This window comes from Sceloporus occidentalis, unplaced genomic scaffold, assembly GCF_023333645.1.
Source record: "Sceloporus occidentalis isolate IW3139 unplaced genomic scaffold, rSceOcc1.0.p SCAF_2, whole genome shotgun sequence".
Taxonomy (NCBI): domain Eukaryota; kingdom Metazoa; phylum Chordata; class Lepidosauria; order Squamata; family Phrynosomatidae; genus Sceloporus; species Sceloporus occidentalis.
This window is the reverse complement of record NW_028316982.1, coordinates 169,325,565-169,351,100: the sequence shown is the minus strand read 5'-3', so window position 1 is coordinate 169,351,100 and position 25,536 is coordinate 169,325,565. Positions and strand designations below refer to the sequence as shown.

The 25,536-nt window shown below is 41.5% G+C and overlaps 1 protein-coding gene across 1 annotated transcript; it reads left to right on the top strand.

Annotated features, from left to right (window-relative positions):
* The first annotated feature begins 1,417 nt into the window (after positions 1-1,417).
* LOC149319281 (acetylserotonin O-methyltransferase-like) lies at positions 1,418-21,326 on the top strand. Its single transcript, XM_089508016.1, has 8 exons — positions 1,418-1,572; positions 3,837-4,011; positions 11,641-11,770; positions 12,635-12,703; positions 13,673-13,791; positions 15,288-15,425; positions 17,148-17,270; positions 21,083-21,326. The coding sequence occupies exons 1-8, from the start codon at positions 1,507-1,509 to the stop codon at positions 21,289-21,291; spliced, it is 1,029 nt and encodes a 342-aa protein (XP_089364142.1). The 5' UTR covers positions 1,418-1,506; the 3' UTR covers positions 21,292-21,326.
* Positions 21,327-25,536: the final 4,210 nt, after the last annotated feature.

Here is a 25,536-nt window from a genome sequence, read left to right as displayed (position 1 = left end):
TCCGATATGCAGGCAGTCATGTGGTGCAAGTGGCATGGGTCTGTGTCTCTTTCCCATTCCCCCTCCCTCTTGAGATTGCCATACAGTCTGTTCTTCTATTTTCCCCATTTTACTTAATGGATTGTCATGATTACACACATGAAAATGAAAATGAATAAAATGAAAATAAATGTGGGCTGAAATGCATGGTGGAAAGGGCATATAGCAGGGAGACAAGCCTATGGAGGCCAGCATGTGGAAGCCAGAATAGAAGCAGCACCATGGTGATTTGGAAGAGCTGAGCGATAATGACTGTCCCCAACCCAGTATTTTCTGTTTCCTAGACTGATATGATTGTGGTGCCTTACAAGCCCGGTATGATAAAGTTCTAAAACTATCAAAGCTGATGCTACAATTTCTTTCACTCAGTCTCACAGTTGTTACAAGATCCCTTTGCATGTCTTCTGTCTGTCTCTCTCAACTATCCATAACTACCTGTTTGTTGCGGGCTGCTCTATTTCCAGATGCACCAGATTCCACAAAAAGCAGAACAATGCAATCACCCAAGTAATTTTTCCTCTCTCCTTGCTCCTAGCTCTGATTGAGGGGGGTCTTTCACACATTGTTTTCAGTGCGACTATGCAAACAATCTCATTCATGCATCCTGGTTCACACCACTGAACCACATCTAAGTGAAAGTCTGTGAGTTCACTTGCTCACACATCACCACTCGAATAAAGATGGAATTGATTATGTGAATTTATTCAAAGCACATTCAAGGCATGCAGAGTTTTATCCTGGTTTATCCCGGGTTTATTCACATTGTTATTCACACAGCTGAGAATGCAAATATTTTAGAAGAACTTGGAAACCCTCTGTCATCAATGATCCCAAGTTAAGTGGGCTTTTTGTCAGTCTCCCACGTCTAATAATATGCATTCAAAAATGCATGTGAACAACATTTTTTTGTGTGCTTTAAATGTGGGGGCCTTGAGCACTTGGTCTACCTGGTACTATATCAGTTGTATTCATCTGATTTTCTTCAGCATGCCATCTAGTTTGATTCTACAGAGTGAGTTTTGGTGTTCCACTTTTTCAAATTCTTTGAAACTCTTCAAACTTTTCTGGAAGGCTGTCAAATTTTTATTTTAGATTCTCCTATGTCCTTGTCATATTCCTACTTTTCCCCGCCTTCCTTTTTTACTTGAATGTCACTATTGCTCATTTCCCAAAAGGTAGTCAGTTGGCTCTTTCTTCTTCTTTCTTTTCTCATATTTCAGTTTAAATGCGAATTTTCTGGACAACTGTGGCACAGTTTTGCAAATCTGGTTCACCATTTTTTGACATCAAACAGTTAACCATTTCTTAAAGGCTCCTATGTTTCACAATAGAGACATTGAGCAAGTACAGCACAGCAAGAAGATAAAAGGGTCTTCCTTGTGGCACTAAAGAAAGGTTTCTTCCTTGATACGTTTAAAACCACACAATCATCTAAGCAGGACTTGTGTGAGAAAGGAGTGGAAAAGGATGGATTCTGAAGAAGAAATGCTTAAAAGCTTATTTCAGCAACAACATGGATTTTTAATTTCAAAGGTAAGATTAGTAGATAACATGCATGCAAGTGTTAAAGCTTTAATAACTATCAAAACTTCACTTTTTTAATGAACGTGTGGCATGAAAAACTGTCCTTTTTGTACATCCTTGCTTCATTAAAAGTAATATTGCAGGAATCTCACCTTGTCTTAAATATGTTGTGTGTGTGTGTGTGTTTGTGTTTGTTTGTTCTTACTATAACTGAGCTGGGGATAAAGCTGATGATAACACGACAAATAAAGAATTATTTAATGACACTTTAAAAAGATTTTATCAAACATGCATTCCAGATAGCTTATACTTAGTGTTTCATCTGAAGGTCACATCCTTCTGGTGGACCTGACATATTCTGCCTATGTGAGAAAAAAGAGTCAAAGAAAAAATGCTTTTGGGCTTAGTAAAGAAGCTCCCATCTTTCCAAATCACCTGGCTGAGAGTAGCTGGGATGCAGTCACCCGGTGGCATCAGCAGCATTTTTAATGCAATAATTACTGTATGCATCCTGGAAGCGACTCTGTCCTGGGAGGGGTAAGTTGTTTTTTGGGTTTTTGTTTTATTTTGTTTTTTGGCAATGCGATAAACTCCTATATCACTTTGCTATGTGTATCCTGGCTTTAAAATGTTGCAATGGATATAAAATGCATGCCATAAAAGGTACGGCTATTCACAAAGTAGTGATTAGGGTAGCGTCAGAAAACACTGGAAATGTGTGTATATATTTTCATTTTTTCTTTTGACACTCTTTTTTTTCACATAGGCAGAATAGACATGACAGAGAGGGGTGGAAAAGTGGGGTGAGGAGAAAGTTGACTGGCTTTGAGAGCACTTTTGTGCTTCCTTCACTCAGTCCTGCAAGCCAGCTTGCTTCCAGACCTCAGCCTCTGCTGAATCCCAGACTTATAGCAGACTAATTCCTATTCTCCCTCACTGTCCTGTCATTTTAGGGAGACTTTTTAATCAGGACTGCTTAATCAGGCACTTTAACTGAACTTTATGAAAGGCTGGAAGGACAACAGCCCAAAGTGCAATATTAATTTGAATTGCCCCCCTTAGTTCATATATAATCAAGAAAGAACAAACCAATAAAACAAACACCATGTGTCTGGCAATTGCACAACTGACTAGGAGCAACATTCACACCTGCAGACTTGTATGACTGTCAGGTCATTCACGGTTTCCTCCCTGAATGAAAAGAGATGGGTGGGAAACATGGTGGCTATGGGTCAGAGGCATCATGGTGTGATGTTTATCGCCCAAGCTGTTTCCTTCCCAGAGTATTCACAGTTAAAAAGCCATATGCAGTAATCCGTGTCCTACTTTTGTACTTTGACTTTCCTTTCTTAGAGGAGTCCAGAAGGTTTAAGCTTCTACTATACTATTTATCTGTCTTATTTACAGAATTTACAGGGCTCCACATGATGTTGTTCTAAAGTTGCAACTCTCCCTTGGTTTCCTACTATACTTTGCTATATTTCAAGCAACATCAGAACATGGTCAAAACAGCAAAAATTATTAATGTGGAAGAATGCACAAACTGCAGCAATTTGCTTTTTCTTGAGCCCATGAGGAAGGTCAAGTTTTCACCTCCTCCATTCCTCCCAGCTGAGTTCATTGACTATAAACTACTCTGGCACTTTGAACTCAGTTTGCAGCAGCTGAAGTTAACTGAGGATAAAAAGGAAATGTGGAAAGACGAGATGGAAACTGGGGCATTTTAAAAGCAGCTAAAAAAAGTGGAACAGACGAATTGGGACTGTCCCTACCAAACTGAGACACCTGAAGGGTTGCACTCACTGTTTGTTAATCCCTTACAAATGTAAAAATGGACCATAACAGCAATAATAGTAACAAATGCCTGGTGTCTGGTACAGATGGATGGGAAGCGCCATAACCAGGCTGAAACTAGGGTTCGGGAGTGTGTGGCAACAGCACACTCCTGAACTCTAGTGTGTGGCAACGGTACCATTATGGCGGCCTCCAGTCCACACGGGGGCCACCATGATTGTGCAGTATCCACACGTCACAAACAGTAAGTGGCGTCATGGTGGCACCCTTTCCTATTTCTGGTGCTGCAAAAAAGAAGCCGCTCTAGATTGTTTCTTTTTGGCAGCGTGTCGGTGTTGAACGTGCGGCTGCTGCAGCACCAATGAGGGGAAAAGACGAGAGGCACAGAGCTGCCCATCTGTTGAGCCCCAGTGTTAACCTTTATAACTGCCAAGTATCTGAATTTTCCCTTTTTGTACACATACCTCTTTTCTTTGCAGATTATATTTACTGCTAGTGAACTTGGAGTGTTTGACCTACTTTTGGAGTCAGGAGACACATTGACCTCTGCAGCTATTGCTGAACGCCTGGGTACCAGCCATGTAGGAATGGAGAGGCTGCTGGAGGCCTGTGTGGGTTTGAAGTTACTAAGAATGGAGAGGAAGAACAATGAAGGTAACCATATTAGAAGAAGGAAGGAACTTGGGTTACCCCTTAATGGCAATACACTGTAGGGTTGCTAGTTCAGGATCTTCCCAGGCCTCAAGGTTTCTGGACGAAACCTTGCATCCTAGGTAAGGCCCCCAGTTATGCATCAAGTACTAGGCACAGTTGATCCCAGTGAAATAACATTTGCATATTTCATCCAAGGGACCTTTAACCATTTAAATGTCCTTCACCTTTGGAGGGGGGTAGTGACAATTCATTACCAGTTTCAGTTCCAATTAATAAAAATGCTGTACAATGCCAATGAAGTTAGACAAAACATATATATATATATATATATATATATATATCTAAAACCAAGGAAATCTGTTAGCAGTGACACCCATCTGCCTGGCTTCTGCTGCATGAAGGCCATCCACACAATAATGTGCATTCTTCAGGATGCTAGAGTAGAAAGTGCAATATCTTTTTCTTCAGAACTTAAGGATTTCTTAACCCCCCCCCCCAAAAAAAAAAAAAAGGATGAATACATTTGAATCATGTATGGACATATCATTTTCTACTCATATACTACCAGGAGAATTTTAATTGTGTATATTGGCTCTTGGTGGCAATATACTGTATTCTGTAACCAGGATATATGCTTAGTTCACATGTGGGGAATTAAATAGTAGCTCTATATATTGACTGGGTTACACAGCCCTGGGATCACCTTTTATATATGGAGGTGGGAGGCAAGAAGAACCGCGGAGGCAAATCTTCAATGAATTGTATTTTATTTAAAAGAGGACAACAACAAACACACTCAACATGCAAGAACTGAGAAATAAAAGTGTTACACTGGAACAGAGTAAGGCCTTCTAACTGAGACACTACACCTGTTTGGATACCAATCCTCTTTTCTTTTTTTAGAATTTATTGTTGTTGTTGTTGTTGTTGTTATTATTATTATTGATATTAATATTATTAATTAATAATATTATTAAAAGTGTTACACTGGAACAGAATAAGGCCTTCTAATGGAGATACTACACCTGTTTTGATACTAATCCTGTTGGTGACGTTCTGGGACAGGAGAAATGGGAACTCGATTGCTCCTGAAATAGGGGCTTAGCAAAGTGAAAACTGGCAGCACCTCTGCCTAATAATCAAGCTAATCCAACAAGGTCTTCTAATTTATAGGAATTTTGTGCCCTGGGGCAAAGTCGAGAGAGCTGATGTGGCCAAATGGTCCAAATCTTTGATATGAATAAGTGACATTTTTTAAGTAGGGTCTTCCATAGATGTGACATGGGGGTGTGAATGAGTATATTCCTGCAGTGGATGGCTTAAAGTGTCAGGTAAATGGAGTTGTTTACTTTGACCAGATCCATCCTATTGTTTCATGGTCAGGCTCTTTCTCACCTCCTCCAATATATTCAAAACATAAATCCTCTTGGTAAGCGAGCTCATTCTAGCTCACTCTTTCAAGCAGGAAAGCTGGTTTTCTTTCTCCATGTGCTTTGGTGAGATCTGACCTTTTAAAGTTGGGATATTGCTATGGATCTTGGTGGGAGTGGACAGAAGCCTAATTCTGTTTAAGTGCTGGGGGAGGCGCACACCTAATGGCGCGTGCATTGTTTATTTTTAAAAATTGTTATATATCAAGGAGGGTTTGGAGTACATAGGAGAAGCTGGCCTGGGAACATTGTTGGAGGGGGCCCTTTAATTTCCCACATTTTCTTTTCCCTTTTCCTTAAGGGTCTTGTGGGTACTTCTGCTCAGAGGAAGTGTGTCAGAGACTTGCTCTTAAAGGAGCTAGTCTACATAACTATAAGGCCAGTGAATTGAACTCAAGGACAGAGTTTGGGGACAAAGGCCAATCCATCAGGGGTTCTTTACACTGGTGTTTAGCAGGGGAAACCCACAGTTTTGTTTCAGAGCCTCCTTAAGACTTCTCAATAGTTACAGCACTTTATAAATAAAGGTTAATAATAATAATAATAATAATAATAATAATAATAATGGACACTGAAGGCCTTGCTGCAGTCACCTGCAACACCTGTGGGATGTTTGTCTTCTTGCCTAGGGATATGGGGAACTTCACCTGCCCCAAGTGCAAGTTGGTAGCCCTCTTAGAAGAGAAAGTACAGCAACTGGAGGCCCAGGTAGCTATGCTTCAGCATCATAGGGAGCAAGAGGTTTTCCTGATCGGAACAGACCAGATGGTCCTGGACAGGAAGCACACAGAGGAAGTTGCTGGGGAGGAGGAGGTCACTTCATACACAACAGACGTAGATAGTTGGAGGAGTGTCACACACAGAAGTAGGGAAACCAGGTAACATTCTGTAAGCTTACAGCTACAGAATCGATTTCAATCTCTCTCTGCTATCAGGGATGATGAGGAACAGCAGCAGGGACAGACCTCAGGGACAGAGCAGGGGACCCAGAGAGCTCCACCAAAGGGAACAGCTGCTGCTAAGCCTCGGAGGAGGCGTGTAGTGGTCATGGGGGACTCCTTGCTGAGAGGCACTGAACCAGTGGTTTGTGGGCCTGACAAGATGTCTCGGGAGGTGTGCTGTCTCCCTGGGGCAAAGATCCGTGATGTGACAGAGAGGCTGACAAGACTTGTCAAGCCTACCGACCATTACCCCTTTCTTTTGGTTCATGTGGGAACCAATGATACTGCAAGGCATAGCCTTCAGAATATCATAAGGGATTATGAGGCTTTGGGTAGGAAGTTGAAAGAGATGGCTGCACAGGTTGTCATCTCCTCTCTTCTCCCAGTCGAAGGGCATGGGCCAGGAAGGGAGAAGAAAATAGCGGATGTAAACAACTGGCTCCGTAGATGGTGCCACCAAGAACGGTTTGGATTCTTGGACCATGGGCTGCGGTTCCATGAGGTAGGACTTCTGGCAAGGGATGGGTTGCATCTCACGCCAGTTGGCAGAAACGTTTTTGCCAATAGTCTCAAGAATTTGATCAGGAGGGCTTTAAACTGAGATATGTGCGGGAGGGAGACAGTATTCTGGAAGGCAAAAAGGCTGGAGAAAATAGTCAAATTGTCATGGAGGTAACAAGGCAAACAGTGCAAGGACCCAAAAGTGGGAGGCAAAAAAACTTGCACAGGCAGCAAGTAAAGGGAACAAATGGTCTTAAATGTCTCTACACTAATGCACAGAGCATGGGAAATAAGCAAGATGAACTTGAAATCCTAGTACAACAAAGCAAATATGATATAATAGGCATCACTGAAACCTGGTGGGATGAGTCTCATAATTGGAATGTAGAAATAGAAGGCTATAACCTTTTTAAGAGAAACAGGCCAAAAAAGAAAGGAGGAGGAATAGCCCTATATGTCAGGGACATTTACACCAGTGAAGAGATCCACGACATCAATCCTGGAAGCCAGGTGGAGAGCATCTGGATAAAAATTAAAGAGGAGGGAAACAACAAGGATGTTATGGTGGGAGTCTACTACAGACCCCCAAGTCAGACTGAGGAATTGGATGATGCCTTTCTAGAACAGATGACCACACACTCAGAAAGGAGAGATGTAGTAGTGATGGGTGATTTCAACTACCCTGATATTTGTTGGAAGTCAAACTCAGCCAAATCCTCAAGGTCTAGTAAATTCCTCACTTGCCTCGAAGACAATTTCATTGTCCAAAAGGTGGAAGAGGCAACAAGAGGGTCAGCTATTTTAGATCTGATCCTAACCAACAAGGATGATTTGGTTAATGGGGTACAAGTGGTGGGATCCTTAGGTGGAAGTGACCATGTTCTCTTGGAGTTTGTTATACAGTGGAAAGGAGAAGCCAGGCATAGTCAAACACGCATTCTAGACTTTAGGAGAGCGGATTTCAGTAATACTGGGGGTGATCCCATGGTCAGGAATACTAAAAGAGAAGGGAGTTCAAGATGGATGGGAGTTTCTCAAAAGGTAGATACTGAAGGCACAAATTAAAACAGTTCCAGTGAGAAAGAAAAATGGGAGGTGTTGCAAGAACCCAGGATGGATGACCAAGGAACTTTCAGCTCAGCTAAATTTTAAACAGAACAGGTATAAGAAATGGAAAAATGGGGAAATCACCAAAGAGGAAGTCAAACAAATAGCTAGCAAGTGTAGAGATAAGGTCAGAAAAGCTCAAGCACAGAATGAACTCAGGCTTGCTAGAGAGGTTAAGAACAACAAAAAGGGCTTTTATGGATATGTCCGCAGCAAAAGGAAGAAGAAGGAAATGGTAGGACCACTGCGTGGAGAAAATGGCAAAATGCTAACAGAGGACAGAGAAAAGGCAGAATTACTCAACACTTTCTTTGCCTCAGTCTTCTCAGAAAAGGCAAAGGGAACTCAACCTGTGGATAAAGGAGCAGAGGACAGAATAGGGGAATTTCAGCACAAAATAAGTAAAGAGATAGTACAGGAATTCCTTGTTAATCTAAATGAATTTAAGTCTCCAGGACCAGATGAACTACATCCAAGGGTACTAAAAGAACTGGCAAATGTAATATCGGAGCCATTGGCAATCATCTTTGAAAACTCCTGGAGAACATGAGAAGTGGCAGCAGACTGGAGGAGGGCAAACGTTGTCCCCATCTTCAAAAAGGGGAAGAAAGAGGATCCAAACAATTATCGGCCAGTTAGTCTGACATCTATACCAGGAAAGATTCTAGAACAGATAATTAAACAGAGAGTCTGTGAACATCTAGAAGGCAATGCCATAATCACAAAAAGTCAACATGGGTTTCAGAGAAACAAGTCATGCCAGACAAATCTGATCTCTTTCTTTGATAAAATTACTAGCTTGGTAGATGAAGGGAATGCTGTGGATATAGTATATCTTGATTTCAGTAAGGCCTTTGACAGGGTTCCCCATGACATTCTTGCAAACAAGCTTGTAAAATGTGGGCTAGACAAGGCAACTGTTACGTGGATTTGTAATTGGTTGACCGGCCGAACCCAAAGGGTGCTCAACAATGGCACCTTTTCATCCTGGAGAGAAGTGACCAGTGGGGTCCCACAGGGCTCTGTCCTGGGCCCAGTACTGTTCAACATCTTTATCAATGACTTGGAGGAAAAAATTGGGGGAATGCTTATCAAATTTGCAGATGACACCAAATTAGGAGGAATAGCTAATACTCCAGAGGACAGGATCAAAATTCAAAATGACCTGAATAGACTAGAAAGCTGGGCCACAGCTAACAAAATGAACTTCAACAGGGAGAAATGTAAGGTACTGCACTTAGGGCGAAAAAATGAAATGCACAGATATAGGATGGGGGACACCTGGCTTAAGGAGACAACATGTGAAAGGGATCTAGGAGTTCAAGTAGACCACAAGTTGAACATGAGTCAACAGTGCGATGCAGCAGCTAACAAGGCCAATGCGATTTTAGGCTGCATCAATAGAAGTATAGTGTCTAGATCAAGGGAAGTAATAGTGCCACTGTATTCTGATCTGGTCAGGCCCCACCTGGAATATTGTGTCCAGTTCTGGGCGCCACAATTCAAAAAGGACATTGAGAGACTGGAGCGTGTCCAAAGGAGGGCGACTAAAATGGTGAAGGGTCTGGAAACCTTGCCCTATGAGGAACGCTTTAGGGAGCTGGGGATGTTTAGCCTGGAGAAAAGAAGGTTAAGAGGTGATATGATAGCTCTGTTTAAATATTTGAAGGGATGTCATATTGAGGAGGGAGCAAGCTTGTTTTCTGCTGCTCCAGAGACTAGGACCCGGAGCAATGGATGCAAGCTGCAGGAAAAGAGATTCCACCTCAACATTAGGAGATGGCCATCTGTCGGGGATGCTTTGATTTGGATTTCCTGCATGGCAGGGGGTTGGACTGGATGGCCCTTGTGGTCTCTTTCAACTCTATGATTCTATGAGCTGACATGACCTGCAGCTAATGGCATGCATGTTAAGATCACTGAGGCTGAGTTTGATAGCAATAATACTATCAAAAAAGGATGGGAATGCTTAGGGCTAACATTCAATAGTAATAGGCTTGTCAGTTCAGGATAATCCCAGGCTCTCAGGTTTCTAGGAAGGCCCCTGTTTATGCATCAAGTACCAGCCACAGTTGCTTACAATTTGAAATTCAAACATACACAGAGAGAACATATCTTCCCACTTGGAAATTAAGACTTAGCAAAAGGAGCTGTTCCCAGATCAAAATGAAACAAGAGAGGATTATTTTCTCTCTCTTCGTTAGGGAGATGGGACAAGGAACATTTTAAATATATCCTACTTGCTTCTAGCCAGAAGTTGGATGCAGATGAAAGCAGAGGCTGAGCACCTCTGCCATAATAAATGTGAGGGAAAGATAAAATTAAGGGGCAAAACAGAAGGGCACGAAAAAGCAGCTTGAAGTTGCCTTTTCCAAAGCTGCATTGAGCCCCCACCAACTGCACTGCCTGCTCCCAAGGTGGCTGGAGTGCTCATATCGTGACCACATGGGGTGGCTTGCTGTGCTTTTTACTGTTACTTTTTACTGTTTCCCCCACCATCCCTGTGCACTTTTGCAGGAGCGAACCACCAGCAACTGCCATCCCATTAGATGGTGTAGCACTTCACCAGGTGATTTTTGCCTGACGGAACTACTTCCGTCAAACAAAAATGACGTCCATCAGGACTGGACGGGGACGGCTGCGCGCCGGGGGACGGAACGGGGCCTGTTGGAGGACGTATTCGTGTGTGATAAACTCCATTTTCTGCCGGACGCACATGCACACGAACGTCCTCCTTCAGTTCCCCAAATGTTTAAAAATACGTGTGCGATAAAGTCCTGACAGGGTTCTCTGTTTTGTGTTGTACTCATATTCATGAGAGGTGTCACATGTTCTCTTTTGGGCATTGCCACCCTCACCGCTTGGGTACAGCACATCTGTTCCTTTTAAATGCACTCCTGCAACAGGGTGTTTACATGCACAATTAGGGTTAGGGTTTGGAGAGAATGGCCCTTTAGAACCACCCTGATGTTGGTGCATTTATACGTACATGTGAAGGTGTGCACTTTCCAGGAAGAAGCAGAAAAATCCAACTCCTTTTTAGTCCAGTCTTTCTTCCTGTAGCACGATTTGGGTGTACTTTCAGGCCGGCTTTAAGGCACACGCTTTCTAAATGCCCAGCCTTGAAATCAGCCAGAAACCTTCTTATTTTGACCATCTGTTTCACCTCTAAATAAGTAAATCATAGACACACACCCCTTTGCAGTGTGTTTGCAAGTTGCAGCAACTAATGAATTAATCCTTGGAAATTTCCTATTGTCCAGAGGTGAGTTCTCCAAAACTGGAGAGTATGCACCCTTGTCTCCTGCCTGGAGATGACCACTGGAAACTGGTGACTTAAGTTCCTTGAGATCTGGCAACTGTTATTGTGTGTCTTCAAGTCATTTCTGGCTTACAATGATCCTAAGGCAAACCTATCATGGGGTTTTCTTAATTTGGTCAGAGCAGGATTGGCTTTGCCTTCCTCTGAGGCTAAGAGAGTGTGATCTGTCTAAGGTCACCTAGTGGGTTTCCCTGACTGAGCAGGGACCTGAAGTCTTGTCTCCAAAATGGTAATACAATGCACAAACCACTATACGATACTGGCTCTCTTTGTTATCCAACTTCAGTCAGGGTTTTATAACATAATGTTTTTTCTCCTTTATTTTAAGATTTTTATGGAAACACAGGCCTTGCCAACCTCTGCCTTGCCAAATCAAGCCCAAAGTCCCAGTATCAATACATGAAGTTTCTCTCTGAGGTCACCTATCCATGTTTACAATACATGACAGAGGCTGTGAGGTGAGGAGCAAAAACAACTTTATGCTGTCAAGTTGCTTTTCACTTACAACAACTGTATGGATGAGAGACGTCCAAGTGACCCAGTTATTAACAGCTCTGCTCAAGCCTTAAAAACTCAGTGCTGCAGGCTCTTTTGCTTAGTCAATTGATTTGTAGTGCAATCTTCCTTTTTTCGTGTTACCTTCAACTTTATTAGCCTTTCCAATGAATCATATCATCTCATGATATACCAAAGTACAACAGCCACAATTTTGTCATGGCTTCAAGTGAGATATCAAGCTTGATTTGTTGCATGATTTTCTTTTATTTTTGGCAGTCTGTGGTACTCGGTTGCCCACAAAGATGTACTGGCTTGGAGAGCTTCCACACTAGTAGCAGTCTATCTTTAATAAACTGGGGAAATTTGGCTTGGCTTGCAAGGAGGGATAACATCAGGATTGAAAGCACAAATTATATCAGTGCTCACTGATTAAAATTCCACGGAGGTGTGAACTAATTAAACTTTATTGGGGGAGAATATGAAATAAGACACATACAAGTGACTCACTCTTAACACAGAACATACAGAGCTAACTGAAATGGAAAAGCGAAAGGAATCAGTTCAGTGGATTGGTGTGTAATATCTACCTGTCCTGAAGAATGGTCCATGGGAAGCAGGAGTGACCCAGACCAAGAGTCCGAGGGAACAGGAGCAACTGGGGTTGAACAAGAACTATTGGGGGTTGACTGCAGGCTAGATGTTTCTGGTCATGTGTATACTTTAATGTTTATGTGCTGGAGTCAATGTACTGTGAGAATATGACAATGGATTTGATATTTATGCTACCTAATTTTCATGTAATTGAAAACAGTATTCTGTTTCAGGGAAGGAAAAAACCAGATTCAGTCAGTGTTTGGCACTTCAGAAAAAGATATGTTTAAGGCCATGTGCAGGTAAAAGTGATATATTTCTCTGTAAGGTGATACAATCATTGTGTACATATGTAAAATATATGAGCCAGGAATATATCCTACCTGAAGGACACAGAATAAAACTTTATACTCACAGAGTTACATGATTAGTGTGATGCAACATTACAACTGAATACACAAAGATGAAATGCAAGTTGTAGTGCACATTGCACATCTGTATCTGCAGTGGCAAAGTATCATAATATGTACAACTCTGCTTCTGCAACCTTCAACTTAATACAGATTTCCATATCAGACAAAAAGTTCCACCATTTTTGTAGGGAAGTTACACATGAATAGCAGTAGCCCCGCCTTGATTTCCAGTCACTTTTCCAGTGCATTGTCATCTTCTTTTTCTATCTTTCTCTTGTTGTTTTTGTCCACTCTAAGAACTCTCTTAGAGTACTGAGTGACTTTTTAGAACATGGCAAATGAGGTTAAATGGTTTATTATTGTGTGTGTGTGTGTGTGTGTGTGTGTCTGAAATCAGAATCCTTTCTTTGCTTATTGCAAGGAGTATCTTACCTTTAAGGGATGTGGTGGCTCAAGTGGCTAAGATGCTGACTTGGTTGATTGCAAGATCAGCAGGTTGGCAGTTCAAGGCCCAGGTGCTGCATGATGGAGTGAGCTCCCATCACTAGTCCCAGCTTCTGCCAACCTAGCAGCTCGAAAGTATGCACATGCAAGGAGATATATAAGTACCACTTTGGTGGGAAGGTAAACAGCATTCTGTGCAATCATGCTGGCCACATGATCACAGAGTTGTCTCTGACAATGCTGGCTCTTAGGCTTAGTAACGGAGATGAGCACCACCCCTTATGGTCAGACATGACTTGACAACTTTGTCAATGGGGAATATCTTTACTGTTATCTTACCTTTGCAGCTGAATGATAGATTTTGTATGTAGTCATCTTTTCTGCTTATTTTCCATTCTGATTTTGATTTTCTAGTTCAAAGGAAAAGCAGCAAAGATTCTCCAATGCCATGGATGATGCCTGGAGTCTGTATGGTGAGGAAGTAATGTCTGCATTGGATCTTTCTTGTTTCCATGTTGTTTGTGATATGGGAGGTAAGTAGCAGAAAGTCTTGGCTGCTTTTATTTGGAATTTGATTTCAGGGATGACCTCTTAGGTTATGTTTTATTTCTGTGATTCTTTGATAGTAAAAGTGGTAGTAATCCCAACCCCATACCACTGTACGTTCTATCATTGCTTTAATACAGAATGTGTCCTTTATTCAAGAGTCAACAGGGTGTAGTGGTTGGACTATGACTCTGGAGACTTGGGTTTGATTTACTGCCCATTCAGGGTGACCTTTGCCAAGTCATACCCTCTTCGCATCTGAGTAAAGCAAAAGCAAACCTCTGAAAAATTTTGAAAAAAAGATCCTGTGATGGGTTCAGTTTATGTTAGGGTCACTGCCATTTCCTCCTCTGGCTATGGATGTAATTCTTTGCTGATTTCATTCTGAAAGGAAGCCATGAGTAATTTTAGCTGTTTCTTCCCAATGCAAAATAAAAGTTTCAACAACTTTTCATTTATTAAAAGGCTACTTGCATTTTGGGATATATTCTGTTCCAAATTTGCTTGTAATTTTCCTTCCTTCCTTCCGTCCGACCGTCCGTCCGTCCTTTTTTTTTCAGGGAAACATTTTCTGCACATGGACCAGAATTATTTTTATTTTTGGTTTAGAAAAAACATTTCTTTGCAGAAATGGTGTAGTTGTGACTTATTCTGAAAATTTCTCATACTTTTTAAATTTTACTTACAATTTTATTTTATTTTTTCATAGCAACATTTCCTGCCTAGGAAACAGCCTTTTCTACAGATTTCCATGCAGAAATATGTCTGTACAGAAATATTATTTTTTTATGCAGAAAATGCTGTTTTCTGAAGAAAGAATGAATGTTTTATTCAGAATAAGCCTTGAACTGCAAAGATTCTTGTCAGTCCAGGATTCACTTTGTCAATTTCCTGACAACTGAGGAGCACATTTTTCAACTGTTCTCCAAATATTTTTATAATAGCCTTTCTGTCCCTAACTGTGACAAAGTTCCACCAACAGAAAAGCCCAACATGACATTAGGCCAAATCCCATGGTGTATTGAAATTCATTTGTGGTGTACTGTGCCTTTGAAATTGGGACTCTGCAATAGATTTCTCTAGAATAGTGTGGTAACACAGCCATGTTCTTTCATTGTTAACTACTATCAAAATGACTTCAATTTAGGGTGACCCTATGAATGAGAGACTTCCAAGCCACTCTATCATCCACAGCTCTCCTCAGGTCCTGCAGACTCAGGGCTGTGACTTTCTTGATTGAGTTATTCATCTACAATGCTGTCTTCCTCGTTTCCTACAGTATTTTACCTTACCAAGCATTATTGTCTTTTCTAGTGAGTCATTCCTTGTCAGATATCCTTTTGCTTCCTAATAATCTGTGACTCTAGTCTTGAAATAAATTGAAATTGATGAAATTTCATAGAGACAGATTAGGAAGAGGTTCAAAAGACACAACATAATTGTTTTGTTTTGTTTTGTTTTCCATTCTGCTCTTTTTTAAAAGGTTGCAGTGATGCCTTTGCAAAAAAATATATTTCATTGTACCCAAATTCTACTGTGACCATTTTTGACCTACCTGAAGTGGTGGAAAGAGCAAAGTCTTCTGCATCCTCAGAGGAACACCGGATTATTTTCCAGGGTGGTAAGATATGGTGTCTGTGGTCATACCAAAGTTAAAATTTAGATAATGCTTCCCTACATAAAAAGCACCAGGGATTAGTAGTGTTTACTTTGTTGTTTTGAGAAACAGAGACACTTACATAGAAGGATCAGTGGAAGAGGAGGCAATTTGGCACAGATGAGCCTTTCCATTTCTCTCCTTTTTCTATCCTTAGGCCTGTTGCCTTGTCTTGGATTCTGAGGTCACTTTCTTCTTCTTAAAAAAGTACAGTTGTCTCTTTGTTCCTCTTTGACCAGCCTCAGGAATGTTTGGCAGTTTAACCATCATGCATGATAGACAGTTTTCTTGTAACCATGTATTGTTCAACTCCTTTTGTCTATTTCTATCCCAATTTCCTAAGACAATCAATGTAACTTTCCCTTTTTAATACCTCTCAAGGGCATCTGGAGTACTCCTGTCTCTACCATAAACTCATATTGTACTAATCCCACTAATCCCACTGTACTCTGCATAACCTAAATACTGTATGTTCCTACAGTTGTCACCTGCACAAGGATTTCCATTACCTCAGGCGGCTGTTGCTGGGAGAAAGCAATGGGAGCTCTTTAACCAGTTCCCCTGAACACTCAACCATCCCCTTTGCTTGAGGACAGATCTGTGTATGCCTCACAGCTTTTACTACACATTCTAAATTGGTCTAAACCTGATGACTTCAGGCATGGGAAAAGCCAATGCCCTTTCAAGAGTGTTAAAGTAAAATTCCACTTTCAAACAAGTATGTTTCAGTACGTGGAATGGCATGAGGGCTTGTATTCTTTGCTACAGGCAATAAACTTTCTTTGGTTTTATAGTGGACCCTCAGTATCCCTGGATATCTGCAGATTTGAGCAACCACAGATTGAAATGTAGAAACATTAAAAAAAAACAAAACTGTGATTGACTGCAGCCAGTTGGTGAAGTGGTCCCAGGGCAATAGTGAGGACTGTGGTGGCAAGGCCTGGACACCAGGCAAGCATTTTTCCTGTTTCAGCTGTGGTGATTCTGCTCTTTCTTTCAAAAGCAGAAGTGATGGCTAGCATGCGTCTAGTAGGAAGAATCTGCATCTGGCACAAGAGATTTGCCACTGCCACTTTCCTTCCTTGGTTGATGAAAGTCAAACCCAGGAAGGAGTTAGCAGGAGATGCAGACATGTCAAGCATCTGGTGCTCAATTTTTTCTGCCATCACATCCACTTCTGAAGCTGTAGTCCACATCCTTCCTGCTGGGAGCATACCAGCTTCCAGCGCCACCATTTGAAGGACAGAACAGAATTGCTGTAGCCTAGTGCCTGGGCATTGTCACTGCAGTCTCTGCTACTGTCTTGGGACCGCTTCTCAGCCTGGCTACAGTTGATTGCAGATTATTTTAAATGTATTTTGGTATTTGCAGAGGGTCCTGGAACCAAACCCCCATGGATACCAAAAACCCATTGTAGGCTTGAATATTGTATTTTATTTTATTTTATTTATTTATTTATTTATTTATTTAGAGTACTTATATCCCACCCTTCAGCCCTAGAGGCTCTCAGATAATATAAATTTATCTGAAGATGCCAGCCACAGATGCTGGCAAAACGTCAGGAAGAAACTTTTCTATAACATGGCCACATAGCCCGAAAACCCCACCAAATATATATATATATACCGTATATATAAACAGTGTTTTCCAAAACATAGAAATAATTGCTCTTTTCATATATTACAGGTGATTTTTTCAATGATCCAGTTCCTGAAGCTGAACTGTATATCTTGTCTAGAATACTCCATGACTGGGATGATGACAAATGTGTGACTCTGCTAACTAAATTATACAAGGCCTGTAAGCCTGGTATGTGTGCTTAGATAGTATGAGATAATAAGATTGCTCTTTACATCCTCTGGTGGACAAATTAGCACTTCTGCGCCCCATTCCCACTGGGCAAAAAAAGTGGCTTATATTGCTGCAATTCTGACTTGGATTTTTTCCCCCAAGTCGTATTCGAATCTGGTCCCTCGTTTCCATTACGAAAGGGAGCAAATGGTTTTTTTTAACCCATGTTCTCATTCCCATTGAAATGTTCTTGGTTGTAATTTGAAGCGGACTTTTTTGCTCCCTGTTCCCATTGCCCTTCTGGAACCTCGTTTTTTTTAAAGCACCTGTCACAGCCAATCAATCGCTTAGGCGCTTTCCCCCTCTGGGAATGGGAGAAGGAGCCTCTATCCCCCCATGTCCCTTTGCCTCCCTGGCTCTCCTGTGTCTTCCCAGACTCCCTCTGGGAAAGGGAAAAGGGAACCTCCATCCCCCCCAAGTCGTCCCTTTGCCTCCTCCATTGCTCCCTGGGCTGTTTGGGGGGCGATCAAGCAGGCATGTAAAAAAAAAGAAAAAGGAATAGTTAAAAATGGTGTTCAGTGGGTCTCCTCACACGTCAATCTATGCATGTGGAGCAGGTGGGCGTAATGTGTTTACCGTATTTGGAGGTCAATGTAGCAATTTGCTATGTTTGGACACCTGACAGAACGCCTAAGCGATTGAAAGCTTAATTTAAAAAATAAATTTGTCTACACATGCGATCGCCTTACCCTGCTTCCCACTCCACCGGGGGAAAGGCTATGCGGACAGGAGAAAATGGTGCCAGTAATGCAGGAAAGAGAACAAGTGGGTACACCCCCAGGCCAGCCCCTTGAGCACTGCTCCTCCCATCCTCAAGTTCCCAAATCAGATACCCTTGTCGTTCCCATTCATTTGCCCCGAATCGGACTCAGGAGGCGCAGGAAAAAACTCTAAAAATGTGCACCCTTTTTAAACCGGTTTATCCACCACTGATTTGGGGTTTCCAAGGAAAAAATCAAATACATGGGGATCAGATCTGAATTCCAATGGGAACGAAATTGGCACAATGAGAATCAAATGCGCGCTCAAATGGGAACGGTGCACCCATAATTCGATTCTTGATCCATGTTATAAGCCAGTGGGAATGGGGCCCTGGACTCACCATGTACATTGTTTTGAATTTGTTTGCAGGAGTCTCAATTTCTCAATGTCCACAGAAAATAGCAGCAACAATCCAGAGTTTGAGACATGATTCTTTTCCAGCCTTAGGACCAGGGATTACTCAAGTTGTACCTGTTCCCTGTATGACTCCCAAAGTTGGAGGGAAGCTACTGGCCTCGGTTGCTAGGGAATAACCATTGCTTACTAGGCACCATGGGAGATGGTAGTCTCAGTATACAATTGGCCCCCCAAATTTGCTGATATCCTTTTCATGGATATGATGATTTGTGGATTTGATTAATATGTTATCTCTAGGGGTCTCTAAGTCCTCCAGCATTGTTGTATGGCCATCTTCTACCATATGGTCATGCTGGAGGATCTAGAAATTCCTAAAGAAATGTTCTCTCAAGTAAAAAAAAATTCTGTTTTTTATTTATATTTATGTATATTTGTGAGGGTTTTGTTTCCTTTTGCAAGGGAGGATTTGCCTCTAACTCCTGCGAATGTGGGGGACTGACCTTAGTTCCTTGTTATTCCCATCTCGTCCTCCACATGATCCCCCAAATGATCATCAGATCTCACTGGATAGTGATGGGAGGATTAAGATTTCCCATTCATGTGTGCTGAAGTGCATGTGTATATATGTATAAGTCAGTGGAGATGATGACACGGAGGAGGCAAGCATCCTCCTCCCATCATTAAATCATCATTAAATCATCCTAATCGCATGATCGGGCAGAAGATTATCACGCACTTCTCCCGTTCTTGTCTCTTCTGTAACCAGCAATGGACCCATCATTTTATATTAACGGGAGTTTCCATTAATACCAAATGAAGGGATCATTACTGTTTACAGATGGGACAAAAACAGGAGAAGCACACGGGGGGTGATAATCTTCCCCAGATCGCGCGATTAACACAACTGAATTATGATTTAATGATGGGAGGAGGATGCTTGCCTCCCATGTGATAAAGTCCTAAGTGGGCCAAAAACCTTGTGCATCCTCCAGTAGATATGTTCCAGAAATCTGTCCTGAGTTTCTTGAAACCAACTCCATTCTGGATCCCTTCCAGTCTGGTTTTCGCCCACGGCACTCCACAGAGACGGCCCTTACTAAGATCTCGAATGATCTTTTGCGGGCCAAGGCGAATGGCCTTTATTCTATCCTTGTCCTACTCGATCTGTCTGCGGCCTTCGACACCGTGGACCACTGTCTCCTAATAGATGTACTCTCTGACCTTGGTTTCTCGGGCCTTGTTCTCGATTGGTTCACATCTTACTTGTCAGATAGATCTTTTTCAGTGGTCTCGGGTGGTCAGACCTCGTCTTCTGTCCCCTTATCTGTTGGAGTTCCTCAGGGCTCTGTTTTGGGTCCCCTTCTGTTCTCTTTATACACACTCTCCCCTGGCAAACTTATTAGTTCTTTTGGTCTCTCCTACCATTTATACGCCGATGATACCCAGCTGTACCTTTCCACCCCTAATCTTTCGCAAGAGCTATAGCAGCAAGTGTCATCCTGCTTAACAGCTGTCTCCCACTGGATGCACCATCGGTGTCTGAAGCTCAATATGTCCAAGACCAAACTTCTTGTTTTCCCTCCTAAGCCCACCCTTCACTACTCCTTTTCTATTTCCGTCAATAACGTCTCTATCCAGCCGGTCCAGGAAGCCCACAGTCTCGGTTTCATCTTTGACTCCTCTTTGTCATTTATCCCCCAGATCCAGACTACAGCCAAAGTCTGTAGATTTTTTCTCTATAATATCGCCAAAATCCGTCCATATCTCTCAGCTTCTACCGCTAAGACACTGGTCCATGCCCTAGTGGTCTCACGACTAGACTACTGTAACCTCCTCTTGGTAGGGCTTCCCCTCTCTCATCTCCACCCATTAATTTCTGTTCAGCATTCAGCTGCACGCATTATTTCACTCGCTCGCCGTTATGATCATGTCTCCCCTCTGTTGTCCTCCCTTCACTGGCTCCCTTTTCCTTTCCGCATCAGGTACAAACTTTTGCTACTCACCTTTAAAGCCCTGCATGGGCTGGCCCCTCTTTATTTAACCCATCTTCTCTCTCCCTATATCCCTACTCGCACTCTCCGCTTTGGTAGCCAAAGTCTCCTCTCTCAACCCAGGATTTTCTCTGCCCCGTCCCGGATCTGCCCCTTCTCTCTTGCTGCTCCTCATTCCTGGAACCTTCTTCCTCTGCATGCACGGCTCATCACTTCCCTAACCTGCTTTAAGGCTGAGCTGAAAACCATATTGTTTAGGGAAGCGTTCTCAGGGAATTTGTGATTGTCATCTGGCTGTCTGATAATATTTGATGTGATGTGATTTGTTATATATTTGATGTTTTTAATTTGTTTTTTCTTCTCTATATGGTAATTTTATCTATTCCTCTTTTTAATTGTTATTATCTTAGAATGTACGCCTTGGGCAGGCTTTTATATACTCTTTAATTTTACCGACTTTGTACAGCGCTGTGTATAATTACAGCGCTTTAGAAATAAAGTTTAATATAATAATAATAATAATAATAATAATAATAATAAATCATATTTTCTTTTTTGTACACTTGCAGACATTTCTAAGGATTTCTCATGAGAGGGACCATTTCAAAATAGATGCAGAAATAGGTAATACTGTCTTCTCTTTCCTAAATCAATTAACAGGTGGTGGTGTGTTATTAGTGGAGACAGTTCTCAATGAAGACAGAAGTGGTCCTTTAGAAGCCCTCATCTACTCCATTGTGATGCTGCTTAAAACTGAAGGAAAAGAACGGACCTCATCTGAATACAATGCACTTCTTGGTGCAGCTGGTTTCAAGGAGATACAGTTCAGGAAAAGAAGAATCTTTGATGTTATTTTTGGAAGAAAATAAAATGATCACTCCTTCATTCTTATTTGAGACCTTAGAAATGGGAACCTTTTGGCTCCTTGGATGTTGTTGAATTCTGATTCCTATCAGTCCCAGCCTATCTTGCCATACGATTAGAGTAGAGCTTCAATAAAAGATAAAGAAACTGGGGGAAGGGGAAGATGAAGAAGAGAAAATGATGTTGGGGGGGGGGAGGAAAAGAGAGGAGAAAAAGAGTAAGGAAGAAAAAAAGGGGGGAGACACTCAACTAATACACAGTAGGATTTGATCCTTGGCTTCAGTCCTGACTGCAATGGGGGGAAAATTATTCTACCATTGCAGATCCAACTACAGAATTCTACTAAAATGACTAATAACCATAACTACAGATTATTACATCATTAGATTTTCTATGCTTAAAAAGTTAATAAATGGTTAGAACAAAAGTCTTTTTTTTTTCAAAAAGGCTCTTTCAAAAATTCTTCAGTTAGTTTTTCCTTTAAAATCCACATTAATTTGGCCATTTGAGCTAACTCTCTTAACAATCCATTCTTCCAGCCTTGGGGTCATTCCCACTTACCTTTTAAATCGCTGCTGAACCGAATCCTGGATTTGGTTTCAGCAGCAAGCATGGTTCCTACTATGTTTGCACCGGGTCGGACTTGAAGAAGCTTCAAGGGCCCCAACCATCTCCCCTGTCACTGGCCTCCCTTGCCTCTCCATCCCTGACCTGGGCTTCTTTTCAGCCTTCCATGGCTTGCTTCCCGGCTTCCCTTTCCTTCTGCAACCTCCTTCCCAGCTTCCCTGGCTTCTCTGCGACCTTTGGCAAGAGCCGAAGGGAAGGGTCTTCCGTGGCCAGGGAAGTTGGTAAGGAGGTTGTAGGAAGGACCCTGGGCTTCCCTGCAAACTTCCTGTGACCTCCTTCCCTGCTTCCCCAGCCATGGGGAACGGAAGAAGGTGGCAGAGAAGCCGGGGAAGCTGGGAAGGAGGTTACAGAAGGAAAAGGAAGCTGGGAAGCAGGCCATGGAAGGCCGAAGAGAAGCCCAGGTCAGGTACAGAAAGGCAAGGGAGGCTGGTGACAGGGAAGATGTCTGGGGCCCTTGCAGCTGCCCCCACCCCACCCTGGTCACAGGAACCAGAGGATTTGAATCTGTTGGTTCCCACTTGGGCTGAATAGATTTATTTGAAAATAAATCGATTTGGTCCAAAAGGAGTGGAAAAACCCAGCGTCTTTTTGATGCAGGTTAAATTGAGGAAAATCATGCCCCCCCTTTCCAAATCAGTTCCAAATCGATTCCCAAGTGGGAATGATTCGGTACGATCCAGATTAAACCAAAGTGGGAATGAGCCCCTTAGTTTTTCAGTTTGTTTCTAAGTTTAAGCAAACAATATTATTGCTGCTGTTGTCTTATATTGAAGAAGCAATCCATATTTACTGTGCAGTTCTTTATCCATAATGCCTCCAATAACTATTTCTGGCTTTAATTTGGGTAGGGGGATTAACATATAAATCTGTGATGTATCTAAATCTGTATCAGTTTTTATATAGGTTTTCTTTTAAAAAATACTGCAAAAAGGAAATTTAATATTTATGTACCACGTTTTTTCTTATATATGGACCTTTTCTCGAGAATATGGGCTCACATTATCATGTAGAGCACATTTTCTATCTCTCATTTCAGAAACCATTTATACACTTTTTGAATTTTATGGTCATCCATCTTTACATAACTAAATAAATCTCATTTTCTCTAACCTTGACAGCTGATTTTCTCTTGTTTTGATTAAATCTGTTGTGTTGCATATTAAATTGTTGGGAGTTGATGTAGCCACTGTGGTATAGTGATCTGAGTGTTGGACTAGGTCCCTGGAAACCAGGGTTTGAATCCCTCTGAAGAAACATGTCAGAAAAGGTTTGCCTTAGTATGGTCATAAGTCAGAACAGACTTGAAGGTACACAACCTCTTGCAACACAATAGTCAGCACAAACAGATGTCTGTCCACTCATAAGAAAGCAAGATTCAGATTTACTCTAAGGAGGGCATACATACCCTAAAGACACCAGCTCCCTTGAGATCTTAGAAGTGAAGCTGGGCCAGTCCTAGTTCATATCCCAGAATCATCAAAGGGTATTGTGTACATTGAGCAAAACAAACCAAAATTGTTTGGGGATTATTTATTTATTTATTTATTTTTGCTCTTTCCCCTGCCAGTTTTCACAGGCAGTTTCATGCTGTTCCATAGTTACCACACCTTTCAGATCCTGATTCAATGTAAATGTAGCACAGTGTAAGCCTGCACTGGCATACTTTAGCACAGAGGCATCACTGGGGGAGTATGGGGAGTGTGGAATGCCCTGAGTGAAACCCAAGTGTCGTGTAAGTGAGATGGTACACCCAGAGTGACTGATGCAGCTACTTGGTGAGCAAGAAAGGAAGTTACTTCCTTACTTGCTCAGCACCAGACCCTACATAGTCCCTCTGGAGGCTGCAGGACCCCCACCCCACCCCCACAAACAGCATCCACAGCTGGGGGATCGGTGCCCTCCTTTTGACAAGGTAAGTCACATTTTTTAGCTGTGCAAAAAACTCCTTAGTCGCAAAGGTGCCAAGACCCTTTGCATATCTGTCTCTCTGTCTGTTACATATTAGTGGTGGGACATTTAGGAATTCCTCTACATTTTTAAAACATTTAAATGTTTTAAGTGTTATGGCTTATTACAAAAATAAAAGTTTTTTTAAAATGTGGAGTCCTTGGGCATTGAGATGTGGCTCGTGACACTGCAACAATTGCCCACCCACATTTTAAATAGCATGTATGAATTGTATTAATTTGATTTTCTTCAGCATGCCATCTAGTTTGACTCTACACAGTGAGTTTTGGTGTTCCACTTTTTCAAATTCTTTGAAACTCTTCTGTTTCCCTTTCCTTTTCTAGAAGGCTGTCAAATTTTTATTTTAGATTCTCCTATGTCCTTGTCATATTCCTACTTTGGAAACATTTTCCCTACCTTCCTTTTTTACTTGAACGTTGCTATTGCCCATTTCCCAAAAGTTAGTTAGTTGTCTCTTTCTTCTTCTTTCTTTTCTCATATTTCAGTTTAAATGGGGATTTTCTGGACAACTGTGGCACATTTTTGCAAATCTGGTTCACCATTTTTTGACATCAAACAGTTAACCATTTCTTAAAAGTCCCTATGTTTCGCAATAGAGATGTTGAACAAGTACAGCCCAGCAAGAAGATAAAAGGGTCTTCCTTATGGCACTAAAGAAAGGTTTCTGCCTTGATATGTTTAAAACCACACAAAAATCTAAGCAGGACTTGTGTGAGAAAGCAGTGGAAAAGGATGGATTCTGAAGAAGAAATGCTTAAAAGCTTATTTCAGCAACAGCATGGATTTTTAATTTCAAAGGTAAGATCAGTACCTAAAATACACAAAACATAAACTGCACTTCCTACTACGTAAATCTCGAGATATCTAATCTTTTTAATTTTCCTGTCATATCTATGTTGTTAATTACATGTTGCTTTCACATACACATTTCATAAGTTTTCCAAAAAAAGAAAAAAGAATACAATTCTTTCTCTATGTCTCTATTTCTGCTTGACCTACTTCGCTACATGTTTTGAGTAACTCTTAATATCTATCTCATTTACTTTGTAAATATACTATTTTGTCCTTTCTCTAAAATAACTTATCTAAGTGGAATATTTTTCCACCTTTTTTCTAAAAAGTCATAGAACAATTTCCAATCTTGACTAATTTTCTCTTCTGATTTGTCTCTCATCCAACTGGTAAGACGATCCATTTCTGCTTCTTTGTAAACTTTCATCAATCATCGATTTATGGTGGGAATTTGTCCCCCCCCCCCCCCCCCCCAGTATCTAGCATAGACAACCTTTGCACAAGAGAAAAGGTAAAAAAGTAATTTTCCTTGTTGTCTTTCTGTTTTTTCATCAAACATTCCTAACAGACATATTTCTGGGGACAGAGGAAGATGTATCTTTAATTCCATTGTTATAATCTTATGAATACCCACCCAATATCTTTTTGCCTCTACACATGTCCACCACATATGGTAGTACGATCCCGCTTCTACTTGGCACTTCCAACTGTTAGGTTTGTTATTTTTAAACATATATGACAATTTTTGTGGTGAGAGGTGCCATCTGTGGATCATCTTGTATACATTTTCCTTTAACAATTGGTTTACAGTATGTCTTAGTCCTTTATTCCAAATATTACTCCATTGTTCATATTCTATGTTG

Excerpts from the sequence above, each read along its gene's own strand:
- LOC149319281 (XM_089508016.1), top strand. The coding sequence starts at position 1,507 with ATGGATTCTGAAGAAGAAATGCTTAAAAGCTTATTTCAGCAACAACAT. Across the intron at positions 12,704-13,672 it reads ATGTTTAAGGCCATGTGCAG|TTCAAAGGAAAAGCAGCAAA; the intron begins GTAAAAGTGATA and ends TTGATTTTCTAG. Across the intron at positions 17,271-21,082 it reads ATACAAGGCCTGTAAGCCTG|GTGGTGGTGTGTTATTAGTG; the intron begins GTATGTGTGCTT and ends ATCAATTAACAG.